General features: G+C 42.0%; 1 protein-coding gene across 1 annotated transcript in view; it reads left to right on the top strand.

The window, feature by feature from the left end:
* The window catches only part of RP1 (RP1 axonemal microtubule associated), a 284132-nt gene that overhangs the window by 169487 nt on the left and 88304 nt on the right, over nt 1-26341 (top strand). Inside the window, 5 exon segments of the mRNA XM_039256605.1 lie at nt 5523-5646; nt 6601-6752; nt 10181-10335; nt 21669-21727; nt 22458-22502. Coding sequence (XP_039112536.1) covers nt 5523-5646; nt 6601-6752; nt 10181-10335; nt 21669-21727; nt 22458-22502 — 535 coding nt within the window.

Below are 26341 nucleotides of genomic sequence, written 5' to 3'. Positions count from 1 at the left end.
CCTCCACCACCACCACCTCCACCTCCATCATCACCACCTCCACCACCTCCTCCACCACCACCACCTCTAAGCATTTATTGAGCACTCGGTATCAGTCATCACTTGTAGACTTTTAGTGTTTATACCATAACAGAGTAGATAATATTATTATCTCAATTGAGGATATGAAGGTTTTTGAATCAACAGTAAACAATTCCAGTATCACATAACTAAGCACATGGATTTAAAAAGAAGTGTTCTGACTCTTACTGCCACCTGGGCAAGTCAGATGTTCAGAATGAATATGTCTTTCAGTATTCCTGGATATAGTAACCCACACTTGAGAAAACTCTGCTTTGGGAAATAACTTCCTATTTCTCTTTTCTACAAGGTAATTTTGTCTCACTTTATTACGTAAAGCACTCTGGCTCTAAGACATTCAGTCTCCAACCTGCCAAGACAGAAGTACTCCAGTTTTGCAAATGAGGAAGACCACAGGTCAGGTAGAACTTCCACCCGGGGCTGTGTACCTACATAGTAAGTAGCAGGGCCAGGACATAAATTGAGGTCCTGTGATCCGAGCTTGCTTTTATCCCACTTGGCATGTGCCCTTTGCGGTGTCCTGCCATTAGCTGCTATGTGACTGAACTTATGCACTGTGGTCTTCCAGGAATTTTGACCTTTGTGCTTTAATAATTGACATTTATTATTCACTTCAATCCTTCATTAATTTAAAAGACATTTTATTACGTTATTGTTTTAATAATCAAAAACAGTTGTGACAAACACAGAAATAAACACAACTGGAAATAAGATCTATAGCTGTATGTATCTCTATTTACCTATATCATTCTGTTTGATTATTGAATTGTCTATTGTCGACTATCTTTCTATCTCAGGATTTTTTACCTTAGCACTTTGACATTTAGAGCTGGATAATTCTTTGTTGTAGGGTCTGTCCTGTGCATTGTAGAGTGTTTAATACCATCCCTGGCCTCTACTGACCAGGTAACAGTATCACCCTTCTAATTGTGACAACCAAAAATGGCTCCGGATGCTGCCACATGACCCCTTGGAGGGCCAGATTTCACCTGGTTGAGAACCACGTCGTGTCTCTATATTGTTTAAAAAACAAAACAAAACAGGAGTACCTGAGTGGCTCAGTCGGTTAAACATCTGACTTTGGCTCAGCTTATGATCTCATGGTTTGTGAGTTCAAGCCCCACATCAGGCTCTGTGCTGACAACTTGAAGCCTAGAGCCGGCTTTGGAATCTGTGTCTCCCTCTCTCTATGCTCCTCCCCTGCTCATTCTCTGTCTCTGTCTCTCTGTCTCTCTCCCTCTCCCTCTTTCTCATAAATAAACATTTAAAAAAGCCAACGAGGGAAAACAAATTAACTTAGACTAGTTGTTTTTTATTTTGTGGCATCATTACTTTGAAGGTAAATGAAACTCGTTTGGAGCCCTCACCCAAAGGCTTTTTAGCGGAGTCAGTGAGACTATGCTCAATTAAGAAAAATGATTAAGACTCTCTCAACAGTCGGTATACTTCTAAGGATGAGGGATGGTAGTGGAGCCTCAGAAACCAGAGGCTTCTTGCCAGTTCTGCAGAGAGTTCAGTGTAGAGGAAGAACTTGCAGTGGTTTTAGATAGAATGAGCTTGTAAAAACCTTATGCTTCATGGGGAGGGCTTCAGATGCAGACTCCAGAAGACTCCCATTCATCTGCTTCTGACCCTCATTTATCTGAAGCATCCACTAGATTCCATCCGAAATTATTCTTATTCTCTCCTAATCTTCACCTTAGCCTGAATCCCCACAGAACTTCATTTTTTTCCATGAGTGTTTTTTTGAAATATTGATATGATGGTTTAATGTAGTCTGGTGTTATTGAAATACTTTGGTCTATACTCCACAGATAGATTACATACTCTCCTCGATGGTAGAGGGATTTTTGTTGTTATTAAGCTCCCAACCACGGCCAGTCCAGTGCTATGAACATCACTCTAAAGCAAAGTCACGACGAGGAGGCCGAGGGCCTGTGTGCCACTTCTTGACGTCATCTGCATGCAGGCACATCTGATCTGGAAACTCCCCCATGCCCTTGGTTAGCTCTTTCTGTTTAGGAATTGTGTTTGCCTGCTTTTTTGAGGAGTATGTTTCTTTATGTAGTTTAGGAAGTAACATCTCTTTTTGTCCCCAGTGAAGAAAAAACATGATAAGGGGATCAAGGAAGGGAAATAAAAAGATTAAACAATCATTTCTCATTTGCTAGGACGTTAGCAACAAGGTGGTTCATAATATGGACCCTCAGCTGTGGGATGTGGGTTTCCCTTCATTTCTTCATCCATCACTCACTCCTGTCTGTCTAATTGCCGAGTGAGCAACCCAGCCTCTGTGTTTCAGGAGCACTGGTGCTGGAGGCTGGCTCTGGCAGGTCCAGGGGTCCCTGAAGGATGGACGGTGTTGGCGAGAGAGAGAGTGAGAGAGCCCCGAGATTCTTTCTGATCACTAGGCAGGCATCTCTGTCCTGTCGGTTTTGGTGTCTTTATTTAAAGGTTCAGCAACAACATGAAGTCAGAGAAAGGAATTTCTACAATGGGAGGCCTTTTGTGATAACAAGTTTTTGATATTCTGCAGAATTATCCCAGTCATAGTGAATTTACAACCAAGGAATTAACAGGATGCTCTTAGTGAAAAACAGGATAACATATAGGTTAAATTGTATATAGATAAGCTAGGAGTCATTCTGTCTGGCTCTCAAGAGGATGAATGTTTCTGAATTGGTTTGTTTGTGGAAACTATCATGGGGGCCCTAAATGTGTCAGTCTTAGCACCTGGGTTTATGTTTTAGCTACTCTTATCTATCCTCATCCCAGGTGCCAGTGTAAGGGAGGGTGTTTGTGGAATGTAGGCCTTGAGGAAGGGACTGTTATGTTTCATCAATTAGCAAAGATATGTGTGGTAACTATGTTTTGCTCTTAACCCCAAAATAGGCCCTTAGTCTCAGAGCCAGGCTCAATTGTAATTCTTATGTTCTTAACCCCCTAAGTCTCAGAACTGCAAGGCCCATAGGAAGAGCCTTTTGACAATCGCCATAGAGCTTTCATCTAAAATCTCTTTTGTAAAGGCAGGAATATGCTTTTCCTTATTAGTTATCTTTTTTCAGAATATGGTTCTGATATGTAATATTGTGAGGCCTGGTCAATACCAGCAGGCTTATATCCAACATGAGCCAGTAGTAGCAGAAGGAGATACCTGTTTTCATTTCTCATGGCAGGAGCTGCAAACATTGCCACTTCCTTCCTGTGACTGCCATCCAGAGAGGCCGGTGCGGTTCCGGCACACGGGCAATTGAACTTAAAACTTCAGACATATGGCAAAAATAATTACATTTGAGCATTGTGTCTGATTTGGGTTTAAAAGCATGGGAATCTTTATGACTGGTCTCTGTGTCTTAGTATTCCTGAATAATCCATCTAATTGCTCTAAAAATAAAGCATGGTATAGTTCAGAGAGACGGACATTTCCTAATTTAGTGGGATATGTTATAGTAATTGCCTTTACATTTATTGATATATTCATGTATAAATTTGACTAATGTAAATAGGAGTTATTTGTGCAATTTATAAAAAGTTTTGCACATTTTCTACATATAATCTCATCTCATCTTCACAACAACCATGTAAACTATTTTATGGATGAAAAACCTGATACTCAAAGTGGTTATGTGAGTTTCTCATGATCAAACAGTGGTCAAATGGCAGATCTAGACTTTGGTCTCAGTTTTTCTATCTCCAAATCCAATGTTCTTTTAATGGCCTCTTGCCTGGAGCAGGGAAGACACAATCAGGCATTAAATAAAACCGATTTGGTTTTAATTACTTTTGTTGACAAATACCTGTTTTCACTTACTTATTAAATCATTCATTGAAAAAACAACCTAATGACTGGACTGCCTTGTGCTAGCTTGTGGAAGAACCAAGATGAGTAGGGTGTGGTCCCTTCCATCACATCAGGTGTTTAATCGTAGTTCTGAATGGGGAGGTTGTCATGCATCACAGAGTGGGGTCACTTAACCTAGGCCAGGGGCTCCCAGAAGGCTTCTTAGAAGAGGTTCTGTCTGAGCCATGTAAAGAAGGATGGGCAGAGTCAGCAGGTAATGAGTCAGAAGAAAGCTGTTCTATGTAGAGATACATGTGTGTGTGGAAACCCTGGGGTGAGAAGGAGTGTGGCCAGTTGCGGAACCATAACATCCCAGTATGACTGGAATTTGGATGTGAGGGAGAAGTCTCTATCAAGGTCAGCAGGGCCTGACTGTGAATAGCTCATCATGATGAGGATTTTGGATTTTATGCTATAGGTACGATGACTGAAAAAGTTGGGAGCAGTGTACACAATGACTAGTTTTAGAATGCTTTCTCCTGAAACAGCTGAAAAGCAGGTTTTGAGGGAGCCAAAGTGGTAGCCAGTGGGTCATGGCAGTGAGCTCTGAAGATAAGCCACCTGGGAAAGGGTGGGGCCTGCTCCCAAGGCTAGGAGGTAGAGGAAGTTCAAGAAGGCAGACACTTATTTAGAAGATGAACTAGTATCTTCAAAGGAGGGGGGCACTGCATCCACTGTGATTGGAGGAAAGGCAGGCAATTGTGACAATCTTTCTGGAAGCCCTTGGCTGAGATGTGAAGGGGAAGATAAAGGGAAGGGGGCCTTCTTGTGAAATGGCCACCAAAGAAACAAGACCCAATGAGGAGCCCATTGAGGGCACATTGAGCAAGGAGGCAGAGGTGACTCACCACACGTGGGGAAGTGAGGCACTTCAACTGCAACAGCAGACCGCTCCTCACAGCCTACAGCTATTGAAAGACGTTTAAAAGACATTAGGAAATTTCAAAATTCTGCAGTGTGCCTGCTTCAGTGCCTAAAATGAACACAAAATCTCTTTTGGATTCCTCCTATAGATTGCTTCTTTAACCACTGCTGTGGTGAAGTTGAGAGCTTTGAATCAGACAGTCCATTTCAAATCTCCAAGCCTCCATTTTCTTATCTATAAAATTACAAGAATTTCTCAAGGCATCTGAGTGACCCAGTCGGTTAAGCGTCTGACGTCAGCTTGGGTCATGATCTCATGAGTCATGGGCTCGAGCCCCACATCAGGCTCTGTGCTGACAGCTCAGAGCCTGGAGCCTGCTTCAGATTCTGTGTCTCCCCCTCTCTCTGCCCCTCCCCTGCTTGTGCTCTGTCTCTCTCTCTCTCAAAAATAAATAAACAGTAAAAATTTTTAAAAATAAAATTATAAGAATTTCTCCAATCTAATTGGTGATAGTTAAAAGAGATAATTAAATCGCTTCGCATAGTAACTGGCAAATAATAAGTGACAGCCGCCACCACCACCACCACCACCACCACCACCACCACCACTACTACCACCACCACTGCCACCAACAGCAGACTGTGAAGTACATTTTAGCAATCCCTGGGGTGCATTTTCAAGTTCTGTGAGAAATGGGAAATCACACAGTTTTGTCATTGTTTCTTCTAAATCCAGGTGACCATGCAACACATGAAGAGCAAGAAGACTCTAGATTTTGCAGCAAACGCGTGGTTATCTCGGATGCAAGCTGATGGGGACGTTGCCCGTGAGCTTCCTGTACGAAGAGAAGCACAAGCTGGTTTGTGTGTGTTACTAACCTTCAGTGGCATATATTGCATGCGCAAGTTGTTTATAATTGCTTAAGTTTTTTTCTGAACTATTTAGTTACAGAATATTTTTTCTATTTATAAGAGAGGGTTGTTTTACCCATTGAGAAGTGACCTTTTCTGTGTCATAGCATGGGTCACTGGTGGATCTGGGATTAAATGTAATCTCAAAAAAGGTTCTTATGGTCCAGCTATAGTCACAGGGGCTGAGACTATAAACGAAAGATATAATGTCAGGTCTGGGCCTTATCTGTCTCTGCCTCCGGCCAGTTGACCACTTGATGCAATTCCTCATTTTTGATACATTTTTTCATTTAAACTTATATCATTTTAAACTTCTAGCATCATGTACAATAACATTGTCACCCTTGCCACTAAAATACTAAGCATGAAATGTCCTCTTATGTCATATATAGAAGAAGAGTCTCTAAAAAATATCTTTTATTTCTCTTTTTGAAAAAGCTACAAACCTTCTGGGTATTTGTTCATAGTATAAAAATGTTCATTCATAATTCAAGTTAGCAATTGAAAAGAATGTTTAAATCTCTCAATAGAGAGGTGCGTGAGTGGCTCAGTCAGTTAAGCGTCCGACTTCGGCTCAGGTCATGATCTCACGGTTTGTGGGTCCGAGCCCCGCGTCGAGCTCTGTACTGACAGCTGAGAGCCTGGAGACTGCTTCAGATTCTCTGTCTCCCTCTCTCTCTGGCCCTCCCCTACTCACACTGTCTCTCTCTCTCTCTCTCTCTCTCAGAAATAAATAAAACATTAAAAATAAATAAATCTCTCAATAGATAATAGAAAGTCCAGATTAGAAAAATTCTCATATACTGTTTTTTACTGTGGTCTGTCCCATGGATCTGGATTCTGTTTGTACAAATTCCCAGGTAATGGATTTCCATTTGTTTCTCTTGCCTTTGCTTTACCAGTAGTGAGATACCATGTTGACGTCCATACTGGGCAACTGAAGCAAGCAGAAACAGAGTCTGAAGTTTTCCTATGTCTCTATGGGGAGAGGGGAGATTCTGGTCTTAGGCTGCTGGACAGATCTAACATGCCAGTGAAATTTCAGAGAGGGCAGGTGAGTCCGTACAAATAACTTTCCCACGTTCTTAGCAAGGTCCCTGAAGGTGAAATTTATAATTGAAAATCGAAAGGTGCTTCACACCCTTCAAGTTTTCATTTTAGGGCATCTTTAACACAAGATTTCCTGACCAATCTCCTCATGTGCTTTGTTTTAGAATTTCTTGAATGAAAAATGGGACATGCTATACTAGCCATGAATCATAGAACAAAGAAGATGACATTAAAAATTAGTCATTGTTGGGGCACCTGGGTGCCTGAGTCGATTGAGTGTCTGACTCTTGATTTTGGCTCAAGTCATGATCCCAAGATTGTGGGATTGAGCCCTGTGTTGGGCTCTACGCTGAGTGTGGCGCCTATTTAAGATTCTTTCCCTCTCCCTCAATCCCTCCCCACACATGTGTGTGTGTTTGCACTCTCTCAAAAGAATTAGTGATAGTGTAGGGAAAAATGAGACAATACCAGGGAATATATGAACATGCCCTGTTGGGACGGAAAAGTACAAAGCCTTAATCTAAAACATCGGGTCATATAGAAAAGCCATCAAAGGGCATTTCACATAATAACACAATAGCCTTTCTTTAAAACATCTTGAATGGAACCAATTATATTATTTTCACACATTAATCCCTTCACTATTTCCTTTTGTCCTGTGTATATATAAGCATGAGTATTTCTGTATATTAGATGTTTGAGGAGGGGGCAATAAGATATGTAATCAACTCAGTTAATTTTTAATGTTATTTTGTTGTATATAGAAAGTACTGTTTGGGGTCTGAAACTAAAAATAGGATTATGTAACCCTAGGATGTATTTTTAAGAGAAAAACACTCCCAGACCAGTCTGAGAGTGCTATTTCTCAAACTTTTTTATAGTTGAAATTCATGAAATATTTTGCAATGTCAGAGATCTTAACAATCACCTAAGCATTCTCTTGCCACTGCTGATTACACAGTCATTTTCATCAGGATGCAGAGGAAGGCTGGATCTGCTTGGATAAGGGAATAAACAAAATTGGATCTAATTTTTGCCATCACAAGTGAATTAATTTTGAGGAGAAAAGCAGAAACAAAGTTTTAGATATCATGAGCTTATCGTTACACTGAGTGATCAGTGGTTACCCCCTAAAGAATTGTCCTAGCTTTCCATCAGTCCCAGACTGTTTCACTCTCCCCTTTTGTGGAAAATATCACTTTGTGAGGTGGAGGCTCCATCTTGCCTGGTCGCCTGCTAGTTGGTCTCTCGTGTGCAGCATCATGGAAGGCTACATGTGCTGATGTCACAAGTCCTCTTCATGATTAATCTTCAGTTCTTCACTGGATGTAGCGTTTACTAGAGAATGGGGTGGGTGCATTATGGGTGCCATTAAAATCAGACAAGAGGTATAATTGCAGTCACAGTATATTTAAGAGTAAATAAAAATGTGGTTTTAGTGGTATGTTTTGAAGTTCAGAATCAGAAATATGAAAATATTTTTCTTCCCTGGCTCCTTTTAGATTTCACATTTTTCTGCTATTTTCCTCAGTGCATGGAATGGGATGGGAATGCCATGTGATTCCAAGAGTTTTGCAGTTGAGAAACTGTGACAACAGTCTTCTAGTTTATTACCAGAGTGATTTACACCAGCCGCAGCTCACACCCTTGGCCGCTGACTGGGCTGGTCATTGTCATCTTCTCTACAGACGGTCCAGTGGTAGAGAAGTGTCATCTTCTCTACAGACAGTCCAGTGGTCCAAAGGCAGCAACATATGTAATAGACCTAATTTAATTGTACCTTCAGAGCTAAAATTACTTTAAGAAACAAGAAGTAACCAGAAAGCTGATTCAGGCAATCTTTCTGGACCTTGAGGTATTAGAGTTTGGATTTGCTCCAAAGCAGACCATAAGGCAGAGACTGGGGTAACAGGGATTTATTTGGGGGGTGATTCCAGTGAGAACCTTTGGAGCCATGGAGTAGGGAAAATGGGGCAGGAAAGGGAGAGAAGTCAATATGGGGACATTACTGAGCTACAACTCCTTCTTGCTGGGGACCTTGAGAAACCCCACAGAACACCCCTCAAACCTGTTCCACAAGGGGAAAGCCCTCAGGCAAAGGGACAGTGAGACCCAGGGGGTTGAGGAAGAAAGCTGTCTGCTCACCTAAGTTATCAACCAAAGCAGCAAGTGAGCTCAGAAAGGGACCTAGAAGACAGTGGTAGGGATTCAGGCACAGGAAGGCTATCCAGGCACACCTGAGAACACGCACATCATAATCTAGTTTACAGAAATATCCCTGGGCTGGTAATGTGAGTTTGGCCTAAAAATGTCTATCAGTAACATGGCATCCAGAGTTAACATGGAGGCAGTAGGTCTTCAAATACAACATCGAAATTTAAACTGGTAACAGTGTGGCAGCTGGTAAGACAATGTAACCCATGTAGGAAATATGAAGCAATACTGGATTTGTGTTTTTACTACAAAGTAGGGTAATGGTGGCTAGTAGTCAACTGTCATTTCTGGGATCACTGCAGACTTGATTAAATTCATGACCCTTCCCTCAGGTAATTTTAGGTGGTTTTTCCCAACAGCAGTCTACGAAGAAGTAATGTGTGAAGGAGTTCTTTTGATCCCAACTAGTATAGCACGTACTTTAGGTCCTGTGTCTCTCTAGAAACGTCAGTGAGTTCTTGACATGACAAAGTGACTCTGTTTAGGAAAGAAGATTCCAGGATCCTCTTTCACAACAAGCCCAAGAATGTGCTCTATACAGTATTTACAGAGGAAAGTACAGGAGACGGTTTGTTGAAGCCTGGAAGGAAGGAACGAAGGAAGGAGGGAGGGAGGGAGGGAAGGGGGAGGGAGGGAAGAAGGGAAGGTGGGAGGGAGGGAAATAAGAAAGGGAGGGAAGGAAGGGGAAAATTTGTTTCTACACGTCTCAAAATACATCAACATTCGTGGAAACAAAATGCTTTGTGAATTAGGGTTCATGGTTTTCTTTATTTCTTTTATTTATTTTTTAACATTTATTTATTGAGAAACAGAGAGACAGAGCATGAGCGGGGGAGGGGCAGAGAGAGAGGGAGACACAGAATCTGAAGCAGGCTCCAGGCTCTGAGCTGTCAGCACTGAGCCTGAGGCGGGGCTCGAACCCTCGAGCGATGAGGTCCTGCCCTGAGCCGAAGTCAGATGCTCCGTCCACTGACTGAGCCCCCCAGGCGCCCCAGGGCTCACGTTTTCAATCTGATGACTCACCAGACTTTGTCACAGGGGCAGGAATCTAAGGGAAAAGCCACAAACCCAAAGCCTTTGTAGACGGGATTATTTTTCTTTCCTCTTTGGAGGCCACCTGTAGTCCAATCTTCCACAACGGCGTGCCGCTTCCGCATCCCACCGCCCGCACTGACCCTGCGCTGGACTCATGCTCTTTCCCTCCGTCCTCTGCCCCAGATCGATACATTTCAAGTGGAAGCAGCATCGCTCGGAAGCCTTGAGAAGGTGCTCCTGCGCTGCGAGGCCGCTGACAAATCCCAGTACTGGTACTGTGAGAAGGTCGCGGTCACAGCCCCTGGCGCCGCGTGCGCATGCGTCTTCACCTGTGAGAGGTAGTGCGGACCGGGCGCCTCGGCGGGCGGGCTGTGCTGAGCATGCGCGGGCGCGATGGGCGGGGCTTCGTGTCCTTCGCCCAACAATCCACGTCATCGTTACTCCCTGACTGGTTATTTAACAAGCTGTTGCTGAGCGTTGTAAACAAATCTTTCCCTGTAATTTCAGATTATTTCAGTGTGCGGTGTATCACACGAGGATCCGAAGTTTACTGCTGGGAATTTTTACCTCCATTATGGGAGTTTTTTTTTAAATGTTGGTTTCCTTACATTCCTTAAAATTGTAGTGTTATAGCAGTTTCAGAAGCGAATTGACCACGAAGCGTAGCAAGAGCTCTCAGAAAGACACAGATTAAAATCTAGATAACGTGGGCTTTCCCTTGAGCCCCGTGACATATAGCATTGTGTAAATTTAAGGTGTACAGTGTGTTATTTGATACTTTTATATATTGTAATATGATCGCCCTTGTAGCAATATTTACTGCATCGCATAATTATGGCACAGTATTGTCTGTGTTCACTACACTGTGCTCAGGTCTCTGTGGCTTGCTTATTCCTCACTGCAAGGCTGCACCCTTCAGCACCTCAGTCTTAATCTCTGCTCCCCACTCACCATCCTTTGGTAGCCATCTCTGATGGTCCCCACTGCCTCCAGGTTTAAGCGTTACCCTTTAGACCCTTGCTGAGTCCTCTCTCAAGAAGCTCCCAGCCTCAGCCAGCTAGGATTGATGCTTATTGTCGCTTGGTTCTTGCCACAGGGGAGAAGGTGGGCTCCAGACCCATGAGCGAGATTGAATTAGAACAAGGTTCTACACAGAGGTCCAATGGATTGCAGACACGGAGGAGGAAACCTGGGGTTCTCTTCTGAAATTTTGAATCCTCAATGTTGGGGCCCCACAACCTTCTTTCAATAGATAATAGATAATCAACAGGAAATGAGGTCAAAAATATAGACAAAAAATGGCTTTTAGATTCAGGCATACAGATTTGGAGATGTCAAAAGAATTACGACTTTAATTATGAAGGGAAAAACAGAGCAGAAAATGACGAGTCAATTCCACGGAAAATCTTAAACACATGCCGCTAAAAACTGCAAGCCAGAGATGACTGGGGGTGGCTGTCACCGAGAAGGGGCAATGGGAACCGCAGTGGGCTGCCCGTCTTCCCTGCCTGTTTAGTCATTAAATCCAGTCAGTTCCTTTTCACAGTGTAGCGCCCCCTCCTCTCCCGTTGTCAGTCTCTATTCCAGTTTTGTGCCTGACTAGATTATTGCCGTAGTCTCTGCACCCCCTGGATTCCTCCTTTTTCTGGTCCTCCCTGCTCACCACTCCCCTGCTAATCTGACTGCTGAGGGCACTTTCTAGCTAATCTGGCTCTGACACTTAACAAACATCAGTCTGACTTTAGCTTATCTTTTCTTCTTTTGTTTCTCTTTTGCTCATTTTTGAATTTTCTTTAGTGCTTCTTGGAATAGCTTTTTCCTAAAATCTTTCAAGAAAAAGAACAGTGAGAATGATATTGTTCCCAAGGCAGTGTTTCAATGATGTCATTTCCCTGTTCAAATGTCTTCAATAATCCCTATTACTTGCGAACAAACAAACCGAAAACAACCTCATGATCTATCCATTGAAGGCTTTGACTCCATTTCCACCCTCCCCAATTTGTTGTTATACTTGACCTCTTGCAAGAGCCTGGTGATATTAGAGCATCTATCATTGCCTGAACAAGTTCTGTTCCATTTTGTTTCTGTCCATTGGCGTGCGCTATTCCTCACTCGGGAATGCCCATCCTCACTCTACTGTTCTTCCTTTAAGTTCCCATTCAAATTCTCCTGCCAGCATGACCTAATTGGCCCAACTGGAAATACTTTTCCTTCTCCCAGTGCTTTTTCAGAACCTAACATATACACGGAACCCCCGTTTGCTGAGTGACAAGTATCCTGAAAGGGACTGAGTGTCCCCTCCCAACCTCTCCCACCCACAGGCATTATTTATAGGGGTAGAAGGGAAGCTGTATTTTATTCCTCACAGCAGAAAAGCTAGGGAGTGATTCATCTGAGATTTTCTTTCTAGGTTCTGGTATATTTTGTCACCTTAATACAGTTGATTTATTTTTATTAAATATTTTTTAATGTTTATTTTTGAGAGAGAGACAGAGAGGCAGAGAGAGAGGGAGAGAGGGAGACACAGAATCGGAAGCAGGCTCCAGACCCTGAGCTGTCAGCACAGAGCCCGACACGGAGCTCAAACTCACTAACTATGAGATCATGCCCTGAGCTGAAGTCAGATGCTTAACTGACTGAGCCACCCAGGCGCCCCTGATTTTTTTCCTGTGAACTCTTCTTGGGATTATTTAGATTTATTCATCACACTGTTCATGCCTACTTGTTATATACCATGTCATTGGTGCCGCCCAGCCCCTCGCCACCATTTCCTCCACTGCCTCCACCATCACTCCCTGCACTGCCTTAGGTCAGATCTGCACCAAGCCAATGCCTCCTTGTCTGCAAGGAAGAAACGAAGTGATGGCTAAATTTAGTTTCCGTGGCTTGAAGCTGAAGAACTTTTAATTACAAAAGATGTAAACTGACCAAAGGTAATATAACATAGATGCACTGTTCTAACATAACGTTCACTGATATTTGATGTTCCGCACATAGTAATAGGTCCTGAGGAGATGGTAGCTGATGCTCATTCACATGATAGCCTGATGATCATTCGTTCTTGTCGGTGGGTATAACGAGTTGAGGCAGCTCCGCTTTCTTAATTCTCAAAGAAGCAGAGCAGTGGCGGTGCCAGGAATAGAAGTCAGGCGCAGCAGGTTCCTCTCTACAACAGAAGACCTCTCGGGAGCGGCTGGTGGTTGCTTCTGCGCCATCAGAGCCTTCTCTCTGCGTGTCAAAGGTCAAGGACGGCTTATTGTCATAAGGCAGGTGCGAGTCTGGAAGGCCGCCCCGACGGGAAGGGAGACCCACAGTGCACACCGCACGCTGGACAGACCTCTTTAGGCACCGCCTAGGCTCCTCCCGGAGCTGCTGGGGAGCCGGCGAGGTGGGGTGCTGGTGCGTTTCACGAGGGCTAATGAGTCCTGGGGCGCAGGCAGCACACTCGCTCCAGGGCGTACATCACAGGGCGGGAGGAAGGAAAATCTCAATGCTCCCGGTGCGTCCGCAGGGGACCTGCGTCTTCGGCACAGCTGAATTCGGGCAGATAAAGGGACCGCCGAGCGCTTGCGCCTTTTCTAAGTTAAGCAGGGAAGAGGTGAAACACCGAGCAGAGCTCCAGGAAGACCAGGCCTTTGTGCCTCGCAGATGCTTCCCGTGAGCATTCGCGGCTCCTTTTCTTTTTTCTTTTCTCCTCCTCAGTCCAACACCCACATCCTTATGGTTGTATTTTATTTCTATACCTGAGGATTTTATTTTTCTGCTTTTTGTACGTTTCATATAGATAAGAGTGCACCCCACTGAATTTCTGCCCTTTCCACAGAAGCTTTGGCTGTCTGAGTGTCGAGCGGGCAAAATTTGTGTTTAAAGCAGGCAGACGTTCATCTGACTATGAACTATGGTCTTATTGACTGTATTAGTTTCCTGTGACTGCCGTAATCAGTCACCACAAGCCTGGTGGCTTAAAGCAAGAGAAATCTATTCGCTCCTTGTTCTGGAGGCCAGAAGCCTGAAATCCAGGTAGCAGCAGGGTCATGCTCCCCTGCAGCGTCTGGGGAACGAACTTTCCATGCCTCGCGTAGCACTCCCAGTGAGGGGACTGTGCCTGTAGTCTCTGACATTAGTTGGTATAGAGCGGGTCACTCTAATCCCTGCCTCTGCAGTCACAGGGCTGTTTGTCTTCTTTATGTAAGTGTCTCTGTGTCACTTCTCTTCTTATGAGGACTTAGCCGTTTGACGAGGGCTCACCCTGTTCCAGGATGACCTCCTCTTAATTTATAGCATCTGCCAAGAGCCCAGTCTCAAATAAGGTCAATTCTGAGCTTCTGTGTGAACGTGACTATTTGGGGGACCCTGTTTAATCAAGCACGCCATTTGAGTGGCTCTCACAATGTCCTATCCACCACAAGACGTATTAGCATCTAATTAGACACTTCTCTGTATGTTACCAAACTTGTACGTGTGTGGGTGCATAGACTTTTAATGATGAAATCACCAAAAGGAAGTTAGTATCTACCTTTTAATAGAAACGATGTCATTTATAGAACCTTGTGTTTGATAACCCACTTGAGCTAGGAGGGCCTAGATTCACAAATGGTTAATAGCAAAGTTCTTCAGCCTGAGGACAATGAGGGCCAAGAACCTCTCCGTGTGGCCTCCATTACTCCTGACTGGCTTGGGAAAGGAAATCGGCAGTAGCTTGCGGGACCAGGTTATTTCAAATAAAGACCCACGGAAGGGCAGTTCCAAATAGAAGGTGATTTATGGATGAACAATTGAAAAGTTAAATACAAATAAATGATATTTTGAACAACTGTCTTGCCTTGGCCAAGGCAGAACGGCATGACCTGCTTTGTCGTCTCAAAACTAGAGTGTGGCCAGATAGGCGGAGTGACCCTGAGGCGTGTTATCCTAAGGAATAAGGACACAGTGCTGCACAGTGTTCCTTAGAGTTGATATCGCAGCTGACACTTTTAAAGTGTTCCAGCCTCATTTCTAGTCAGGAATTTTTTTTTTTTTTTTTTTTTAAGGAAGGCTGAGATCATTTCCTTCGTGTAAAAGTAGAAGAAAAGAAGACTTTAAAAGATCTCCACTATGGGTAGACTAGACAATCAGCAAATCCCAGGGCCTTTCTGTACATGGAATGCCACCTCTCTTTGAGGCCCACACCCCCCATTTCATAATCCTGAACATTGTCTTACGGATTGTCGAAAACAGGGTTTGTTGCTCCATTAAAATAACCGTGAGCCCTGGAGGCATGTGCGCGGGCAGTTGAGCAGAGTGGGCGAGGCCTGCCTCACACCCTCGCGATAGCAGCCTCTGCAGCTGGTGCCGGCCTTGCACAACCTCTTCCCCACCCCTGGGGGGCCTTGTGTTCCTCCCAGTGGGTGCTGTCCCTTCTGAGTTCGCCGCACTCCCGCTCCTCCCCTGCTGCCTGCTGGGTTCTCACTTGCTTACAATCAACAAGAGGGTGTCCCCTCTACTGGGGAGTCTGTCCTAAAGCTTCAGGTTGGGCCAACTGTCCTTCCCTCCCTGTTTTACCAAAGTGCGTCACGTTAACTCAGCACTCACTTCCTGCAGTGCTGTTTGTGTGTTTATGTCTCTCTGACTTCTAGCTCTCACAAGACTTCCTTAAGGTCAGACTGATGTCTTATATTTCTATATTTCGGACATCAGTCTTATATTTCTATTCAATCCCAACCATATATCCTAGAATACAATAGCTTAGAGTTACATACCTATTGACCTGAACCCAAGGGCATGCATGAATGAAGACACCATAAGCCCTGAGGCAAATCATGCTAAATGGAGAATTCGGAATTAGAACATGGAATCTAAAAGGTGTCTTAGTCTCACTAAGTGAGACTTAGTGAGACTATGTCTCACTAATTTTGATCACTTAATATGTATTTTGAAGTATTAATGCAGTACCAAAGAGTGATTCTTAAAGTGAGCCCAGGAGTTTAAAAAAAAAAAAAGTCTAATAGTCCACTGGTATAGATATTTATGCCAGTAAATGGTTTATTTGTCTCAGGATATCTCAGTCTTTTTTTTTTTTTTTTTTTTACAAATAGTTTATTGTCATGTTGGTTTCCATATAACACCCAGTGCTCATCCCCACAAGTGCCCTCCTCCATGCCCATCACCCCCCTTCCCCCCACACCCTTCAGTCCTCAGTTTGTTCTCAGCATTCAAGAGTCTCTCATGGTTTGCCTCTCCCCCTCTCCCCCACCATTTCCCCCCTTCTTCTCCCCCATGATCCTCCGTTAAGTTCCTCCTAATCTTCCTATGCGTGCAAGCATATGGTATCTGTCCTTCTCTGCCTGACTTATTTCGCTCAGCATAACACCCTCAAGGTCCATCCATGTTGCTACACATGGCCAGATTTCATTCTTTCTCATTGCCATGTAGTATTCCATTGTATAGATAAACCACATCTTCTTGATCCATTCATCTGTTGATGGACACTTAGGCTCTTTCCATGTTTTGGCTACTGTTGAGAGTGCTGCTATGAACATTGGGCACATGTGCTCCTATGCATCAGCACTCTTGTATCCCTTGGGTAAATTCCTAGCAGTGCTATTGCTGGGTCATAGGGGAGTTGTATTGTTAATTTTTTGAGGAACCTCCACACTGTTTTCCAGAGGGGCTGCACCAGTTTATATTCCCACCAACAGGGGAGGAGGGTGCCCGTTTCTCCACATCAGGATATCTCAGTCTTAAAAAACTACCAAGTTCCTGGTGGATTAACCACCACAGGGACTTTTCTGTCTTCACTGTCTGGCAGAGAGGGGCACATTCTCTGTGGTTTCATCTCTGTGGCTCAGGCACTTGCAAGGCTGCCGTAGGTGCCCTTAAACAGAAGCAAGGTTGGCAATCACCTGTCTGCCATTCCGTCATCATCATTCACAAAGCACTTTCCCTGCTTAACTGCCGGTGCCAGTTCTGGTGTTTATTTTCTGGTGTTTCTTTCAAGGAAATCACATATGAAGGTCCATGCCCTTAGAAGGTGGTAATCCACAACTTCAGCGGCATAGGACCAACTTATAACAGAATGTGGTAGGTGCTCAGGAAGTGTGTGCTAAATATGAAAATGTGTGAATAAATCATGAACTCAGTTGTAGATAGGACGGGACTGAATTTGTGGAGAGGGTCAAGAAAGGAGCCAGGACAGCGTGGTTTAAAGGGCACACTCTTCTTTTGCATAACCATCATGGACAAGGGAAGTGTTACCCACAGACCAGTTATGTGTGAGGTGTTAATTTGTAGTGTCACACGTAAAATGAGTTGACCCCATCTGTCTCCCCAACAACATTTCTAGGCTTCTCTTCTAATTCTCCTGAATAAAGCACATTTTGCTCCCTTCCCTAGACATTCTCCAGGGACATTAATACTCTCTTACCTCCCATGCCTTAGCTTATTCTATTCTTTCCTCTGCATAGTGAAATCCTTATCCTTCAAGGCTTAGGATACAATGCTCTCCATGCCATGAAGCATTCTCTGCTTCCCCAGCCAGAGGTGTCTTTCTTTACAGTTCTCTAGAGATTTACTTAGATCTCTGTGCAATACTTACCACCCAGCATCATCCATTATCCTTGTTTATGAATGTGTTTGTCTCCATGTACTTGATGATAAGATTCCTAAGGGTAGGGCCTCATACGTTTGTTTTTTTTTGTCCAGCATGGTTTCTTGCACCAAGCACAGACTTGGCCAATGCTGGAAGGAAGGAAGAAAGGAAGGAAGGAAAGAAGAAGCTGAGAGAAGGGGAAGAGAAAAAGGAATGGCAGGAAGGGGGGGAAGACTAATAAAAAGCATTGGAAGAAATGTTAGAGGTCTCCTCACCTTTACGTGAGTTCCCCCACTCCTCAGGTGTGTCAATAAAAATTGTTTATGTATTTGTTTATTTTGAAAATAATTCAGCATATGTACTAAGAGTTTTATATTCCCTTTCTGGAAAATAGGGGAAATGATCAATAAGAAAGAACACTGAAATTTTGATAAAATGCAGAAATGTAAAATACTATTTTTATAGGGAGAAAATAATAAAAATTATCATGAGACAGTGAGCAATCACTTGACTTTACTGATTTTTTTTTCTCCTGAAAGAGGCCACTATTAATCATTTCTTGCTATTCTGAGCATGTATTTGTGCTGCTGCAGATTTCTGGGCTCCTTTTGTCAGTTTGAGCCATTCCTCAGTATGGAAGTGACAAGCAGTGATGGTGGAAACTGACAGAATGAGGCGCAGAGATGAGTCTTGCTCATTTTTTGGGATGGGGGTGGAGACGTAGAACCTTCTTCCAAGCATTTAGTATTTCTTTTGCCATTTTCACTGTGAACGAGTGGTTGCCATCCCTAAAATAAATCTCAGACAAAATCTAATCTATGTCACCTTTTTATCCCCCTTCCCCACCAAAAACAGCCCACATATTTGAGGGCAACATCACGTGCACATATTCCATGGCTGTCTACTTTAATCTTAAAAGGAGAGAGAAATTTTTTTATTTCTGTGTTTGTATTTTCTAGCTAGCCGTGGGAAGGTGAAGCCCCTGGTGGGCTGGGGGTATTTAAGCATGCTCCTGCTGGTGGCTGCAAAACGTGTGTGCGGTTCTTGGGCAAGCAGGCTCCTCGTGCTTACTTTCTATGCCATCTCTTTAATATCATCATGCCCCTCTCAAGCCAGACTGCTCCAATATTTTCATTTGTTCACTGGATTGGGGGAGTTTTCACATCCTAATGCAGAAACATGGTTCACAATCCTCAACAACTAGTCTTGGTTGATTCTCTCAGTTTCTTTTGTGGCTTATTCTGGGATAGAAATTAAGGGATGGGTGTGGACACAGGCCTAGGCAGCTATGTAGAGGCATATATACAGAAGAAAATATGTGTGTCCTGTAAATAACTATCATCCACGGCAATTAAGACTTATCTTGTTCTATTAATTAGAAAGAGTTCATGAATAAATATCTAATGACACTATAAAACAATTTTTTAAAGAATTTATAAAAATTATGGTGACCGATGGGAATGAAAAGTGAATAGTCTTGTTGGTTTCAAGTTAAGAAATCTGAACCTGGAGCAAACTAGAGGGAATTACTTTAGTGGGTTTCCAGTACTGAGAAGTCTCGGTAGCTTTCAGGGCCACAACCTTGCTGTAGCCTAGTATCTTAAAGAGAGAGAGAGAGGGAGAGAAACCATACTAGGGATCTTCCACGCATGGACTAAACAAAGACAAGACGAGAGTATGGCTTTTAAATTTTCATCTGGTCCGTCAATAACCCCTGGTTTGGTTGCAAGGATGAGGAATTCACTGAAATTAATTTTACAGAGGGCAGCTTGGGAGGTGGCTCACCTGGAGGCCATCAATAAGAAGTAAAGCCAGACATTATAAATTAGAAAGTCATCAGAGAGCCAGTCACTCTCTCTGCATTTCCCCAGGGTCTCTTCGTTGAACATCTTTATTCTTCTTTCTGTACACCAGCTTCTTCTCTCTGTACCCAGGCGTTTCTCTCCCGTCTTCGGCTTGGGCTCCAAAATACCCCGGTGGCCTTAACATATAGATACTGTGAAGCCTCTATTGGCGGGGCCATCTGATAACGGTTTCTTTATCTTTTGTGTGAAAATATTAAGACTAATTGACTAAGCATGGGTCTGGAGTCCCTGTCTGCCCCAGGATGAGATGCTTTCACAACCTATTTCTTTATGGCATATTTACAAAGCAGGGGCACGGCAATCACACCAAATATTTTTGCTGTAACACCCACCGAGTCCATACTACTAGGTTTGGCAGTGAGAAGATACAGTAGTGCCGGATATTTATTGGCCATTTATCACACATCAGATACCATGATAAATTTATGTATATCTAATCTTGTATCCCTGTTGTGTAGGAGCTTTTATTATCTATAATTTACAAATGAGGAAATCGAGGCTTACAGAGATGAAGCCCGCTAATCAGTCGCTAAGCAGTGTGGAGCCAGGCAGTCTGACCATGTACGAAGTCCAAAGCCTGTGTTCTTAAACATAAAGTTGACCTCTTTTGTTCTGGTATAAAAAGGAAACTGTGAAGACAACAGCCTGGCTGCAAAGATGGGATATATAAGCCAAAAGAAAGCAAAATTGCATCATCAGGGGCTAAAGAAGTGCATAAAATAAGTTACATGTGTTATTAGATTTCAGAAAAGGGAAAGAACGCTGTGAACGAAAGTGGTCAGCGGGAAATGGGCTTTCTCAAAGCTTTTGAAAAATGGAGAGATGAGCTGTCCCGAGAGCTGAGTAGAACACGGTTCACCTCCATACCCCACCCATTAGCATCACGTGCTGATTTCAAGACCGGTGTGGCGGAGGGAGTCCCGCAGCCCCACCTCTGAATCACTCGACACTTGCAGCTCCAGGGGCCTCCCCTTCGGTGTCCCCCACACGGGGTCCATCCCCCTGGCCCCTTATCCTTCCCAGCAGCCTCCTGTGCTTCCGTCTTGTGGAACCTTATACACAGACAATGCTATTTTCTCTCCCTGTGATGCCCTTCCCAGTCTCTGGTTTGCCGGTCAGATCAAGTATCGCCTCTTGGTTGACACTTGTCTGTTCTTCATTCCTTTATCCTTCCCCATTCAGCCTCCTTTTCTGTTTCTGCAATCTCTGCAAGTATTTCTATACATCCACCTACAACTCCTACGTTGATACCTTTACGTGTCTATTTCCGCATTTCACACTGAAACTCCTTCAGCTCAGCCTCCCTGTTTCTGTTGCTCTTCCTGTGTCCCCCCTTTCTAAACACTTATTGAATAGACGGATGGGTGGAAAGAATGGAAGTGTGTTTGAATGCGAGATAACAATAACTGCGGTTATTGTGATATAACAGTAACATTTATGTACCACTTAATAGTCCATAAAGTATGTGTACGTGACTGTTCGCTTCAGCTTCACAGCAGCTCTGTGAGACAGATGATTTAGTCAAGGAAGGGAAGCTTGAAGAGGGTAATGTCACAAAGCCAGAAAACGATAACGTTGGTTTTCTGAGTTTTAGCCTTGGCTTTTTCTGTGACACGGAGCTTCTAACACAGAGGTTTGGCTGATTTAGAGGGAAGTTGCCAGGATGAGCTATTAGCATAAGCACATTTTCCGAAGTGGTAATATTTTCATCAAGTTTTAAGGTAATACCGTTATGTTTTGAGATGCTGAGGAAAAGATATTAAAGGAAGTCATGTGAAAGCTAGATAGAGACCTCCGTAGAGGGTGTATTAAAATGAGGGAACTTATTTTGTCTGTGCCAGCAGGAGGGGCATACTTTCTAGCCTAGCCCAGGTTCAAGCTCAGTGTTAGACTAGCCCTTGCCTTCATCACAGCGTGGGGCTGGGGGGAAAGGGGAGCAATTCTCTGCTGGAGCCCCAGGGGCATTTACGAGGGTGGTGACTGAGAACTGATAAGCCTGGAGAGGTGGATAGTTAGCAGGTTTAGCAATTTATGTGTTCTATTCTTCAAGCCACAGTTATGATATCATTCTTACCACAATCAGGAGTACCCAGTAGACTGGATTGTTTGACTTTATAAAAAGCTATTTTTTATAGTTACTACTTTTAATGTTCAAAATTTGTATAGAATTGAGCTTATTATAAAAACTGAGAAAAAATTAATTTTCTTTCTTCTTCTCTTATTTCTTTCTTTTCCTCAGATGGCTTCCTTTTATGTCTCAGGGCATAATTCATTCAGAAGTTGAACTTTATCTTCAAGGTGAGGATTAATGAAATCTTCAGTAGAAGAAAATACAAGATGATTTTTTTTTAAGTTTTTATTTAAATTCCAGTCAGTTAATATACAGTGTAATATTGGTTTCAGGAGTAGAATTCAGTGATTCATCACTTACATCCAACACCCAGTGCTCCTCCATGTACCCTCCTTAATCACCATCACCCATTTAACCCATCACACACACACCCCAACCTCCCCTCTGGTAAGCGTCACTTTGTTCTCTCTAGTTAAGAGTCTGTTTCTTGGTTTACCTCTCTCTCTCTTTATGGAAATAGCCCAAGTGTCCATCAACTGATGAATGAATAAAGAAGATATAAGATATATGTATATGTATATCTATATCTATATGTACACTATATAGCTATATCTATACACGCACATACATACACACACATACATACAATGGAATATTACAAGATGATCTTGATACAGCTAGATGTCATCATCTAGATGTCATCAACATTCCCCAGTTGTCCCTAGAATGTCCCTTTTGATAGTTTCCCTTTTCTATCAGGTTTATAGTTATTTCTCACAGTGAAAATAAAAGCAGATATAAAGATGTGTCTTGGTGACATTATATGCCTGACTGTAAGTTAAAAATCAACCTAAGGATTTGCTACCATTAAAGAGTTAACTCACGTCCCTTTTTCTCCCACTTATAATATCATCAGACAAATCTATTATTAACTGTACTTCACTTTTATTTTTGCAGACATGCAAATAGATCATCATCCTAAAATACAAGAGGAAGCAAATGGTAAATGTTGTTGCCACTTCTAATCATCTGAAATGATCTATTTCTGTTTCAAGATTACCTGCCTTGTACAATTTTTAGTATATTCTTATTGAGTTTAAACTATTGACCCAAAAATATTTAAAATGAATATAGAAACAGGCATTATATCATGGTTTGATTTATAAAGAAACTAAGATAAGTAACTTTAGCCTCAAATCCTTTTTCCCTTCAATAATTTAAGTATATGGATCATTTTCCAAATGATTTCCAAATGATTAAGTTCCATTAATTGTCCTTTTTAAAAAAAACTAATTTTGCACATTGGTTCTCATTTTTCTTTTTAAGTCTTCTGAGATTAGCTTTCTCTATTAGATCTTCAAATCAATCTGCAATTGTTTTATTAATATATTGACACTTTAAAGCTGATCTGAATGACACGGATAAATACAAGTTACTAATGTGCATACTAAGTGAACAAACCTTCATGTTTCCAAAACTGTTTGTACTGTGTGGCAATTTGAAGTGAGGTAAAGGAGGGATGCCTGGGTGGCTCAGTCGGTTAAGCACCCAACTTCGGATCAGATGATGATCTCACGTTTGTGAGTTCAAGTCCAACATCAGGGTCTGTGCTGACAGCTCAGAGCCTGGAGCCTGCTTTGGATTCTGTGTCTCCCTCTCTCTGCCCCTCCCCTGCTCATGCTGTCTCTTTCTCTGTGTCCAAAATAAACGAACAGTAAAAAAATTTAAAAAATAAAGAAATGAGGCAAGGGATATGCTAACGTTATTATATTCATAAAGTCCTGTAGTACAGTGGCCACTGAGAGGCAAACACTATGTCCGTTCTGATAACTGGCATTTGCATTTATTGTATTAGAAACTGTATTTTGGCTTTTACTTTTTTTTTTTAAGCATGCACAGAGGGCAAGCTCTGCAAGTGTGCAGGTGTCAGACTGTTAATATGGGTGTAATTTTACTACTGTTCTAGAATCTCTTAGTGATTTGAAAGGACCTCAAAAGCTCTGTGTTTTACAGTCAGTCTGCAAGTGATAAAACTTGAAATGACACTCTCCATAGAAAAATTATCCATTAATCTCAGGACTTGGTGATGACTTCATTATATATGATTAATATAGGCTAATAGTTTTGAACTGAAGATTTCAAATAAGGATGAAAATGTTGAAAGTCCTTTGTTAATAATAGTAACCATGTAATCAACCTCAGTGATACCAAATAGAATGAAATTGCCTTAAATAGCAGATGTGTTTACCAAAGAGGTTGGTAGATCCATTTTAAGAACTTTTTTAAAAATTACTTTTGATAAACAAACTATACAAAATGTTTTCTTATAGTTATTTCTGTGGTTTTAGCTTAATTTTATGGTCTAATTAAAATATCTTTATTTTTTTTTCTAGTACAAATTCAGATTAATCACAGACCTAAGTTCATGGGACGCTATCATTATTTGTCTGTGAATGGTCTTTTATTTTATTTCATTTTTGAATTCCGAAGAATGCGATCTTTAATGTTTCTTGGGATATGATTCTAGAAATACACTAGTAGTTTTATAGTTGCAGGAATAAGCTAGTTTATGGTGTGGAAAGAACCTTGGGATGTCAACTGGTCTGCTCTGATGAGGCAGTGTTACATTGTGGTGATGAGTGGCGAAGAGCAAACATGCAGCCCAGATTTGGAAAGTACATGAGGCATGTTTATGTGATTCATGCCCTTCTATGTAACTGCAGTGGGAAAAAAAATAGACCAAGATGCTCTTTCAGTTTAATGGTAGAAAGGAAAAGAAGGCATCAACTGAGTTAATTGAATTTCATTTTGAGGTGATCAACAATAAATATAATTATGTACCATCATTACCTCCAGGCTGTTTTAATAAATTTCCACAATTGTTTAAGACCTGTTTCCCAAACCTGACACCTTATAAACGTAAATATTTATAATTCATATAGGTAAAATGATTTATCATATAGGTAAAACTGCATTTCTGAGTTAGACTGAACTTGGTCATGAATAATATTATTTGTACGTTGCAGGATTGAATTTTCTGTCTATTAGCAATGCCTTTTATATGCCAGTTAGAGCTAGCCATTATGGTAAGCCAATAAATTTAATTCCAATAAATTTATATTATATAATAATAAACATACTAATCATAATACTAATAAATGTTCACATGCTTTTTGAATGATCTGTGAAGGCAGCCACATTATATGTGAATGATGATGCCTTTTCTTGTCCCAAAATGCTATCTATGTCTGTGGTACAATGTGGAATAGAAGCAGTGGCAGATTAATAGAAGCAGATGGCAACATTAATAGTGAACTCATATAGTATTTACTGTGTTGGGTCTCAGTGTTTCAGATCTGTTTATTAATCCTCACCAATAACCCTTGAGATAGACAGTATCATTATTCCATTTACAGATGGTGAAAGTAAAGGATACACAAGTTTTTGTTTTGTTTTGTTCCGTTTTAACTCACATAAGGTGACACAGGTGACAAACAGCAAATTTAGAATTTGAATCCAAGCAGTTTGATTCCAGGGTCTGTACAACTCTTTTTAAAGGCACTCCTAACTGTCCCTAGTCATTAAGAATGTGTGTGTTTATGTATGTGTTATGTGTATATATCATCTGTGTCTTTGGATTTATTACATTGTGTTGTTTTTCTAGCTGATTAGGCTCTATTTTTAGATATTTAGCTTTTCACCTTATTCCAGACACAAGTGAAAAGATATTTTCAGCTCTCCGGGAGATTATTGTTATTTTTGTTTTTATCTTTATTAACCTTTCTTTGCCCAGAACCTTTGTAGAGACAGATCGGGTTTCTACTGGAATTCCTTTGCTAATGAATATTTGGAGCCCAACCTTTCACTAATGGTGTAGATGTTTTTGGCTTACTTTCAAAGTCTCAGGTCCAGCTCCCAGCCTTGTGTGGCCCCAGCCCCCCAGCCCCTGGCCTGGGTGTTGACATTTTCTCTAAGTGCAACTCCAGACTTAGCGATTGCTAGCGACTTAGAGATCAATTTCTGTTGATGGCCCCTTTACTACTACTACTCTACTACTACTACTACTACTACTGCTACTACTACTACTACTACTTATTTTATTTGACAGTGGGGAACTTTTCTTACTTTCTTGGGAATGAAGTAATGTACTAAAAAGTTTTTTTTTTCAATTTATGCAGAACTTAGTGGCATTATGGTGACAGGGCTTTATAAATATCATCCAAAGACACTGGCTCAGGAGTGTCAGAACTTTGTCTTAAGTCAAGCAGTAAATGAAAAGAACTGGTATTGGCATTCAGCTCTTAAGCATTATACATACAAAACTGCTTCCCTTTCAAGGGCTGAGTTTCCTACATGCTCTCAGGGGTTTGTGACTTGAGGGACTGTGAAACTCTGGGAGCACTCATTTACTTATAGGCAAAGCCAACTCTCTGTAGCACGATTATTAGCAGCTTGACAGATCTTCTGGATTATTCAGATATTTTCTCTCTTCTCAATTCTGTTTTCTGTTCATGCCTTCAGGTCTACCCAAAGAGTGTCTGCTCTAGGAAAGAAATTGAAATATAGTTATTGGATTCACCTAAACATAATGAAGAATATAAACTATTAAATGACAACATCAGCATTCCAAGTCAAGTGTAGATGGCTTTGAATTGTTCCCTGTTCTGATTATTTATGGCACAGTTTTTTGGTAGTTGTGTGGATAAAGAAGTAACCCCCTGAACTCCTGTGTTAGAACCTTCTACCTGTTTGGTCAGTCTCATTTTCTGGATAGAAAAATAAGCTGTGGGCACCTGAGAACCTGGGTGGGTCTGAGGGGTCAGTGCTTCAGATAAGTGCCC

The sequence above is a fragment of the Hyaena hyaena genome, unplaced genomic scaffold, assembly GCF_003009895.1.
Source record: "Hyaena hyaena isolate Hyena2069 unplaced genomic scaffold, ASM300989v1 scaffold_578, whole genome shotgun sequence".
In the NCBI taxonomy this organism is placed as follows: Eukaryota; Metazoa; Chordata; class Mammalia; order Carnivora; family Hyaenidae; genus Hyaena; species Hyaena hyaena.
Note: the sequence above shows the minus strand (reverse complement) of the source record. Positions and strands in the feature narration are given on the sequence as shown.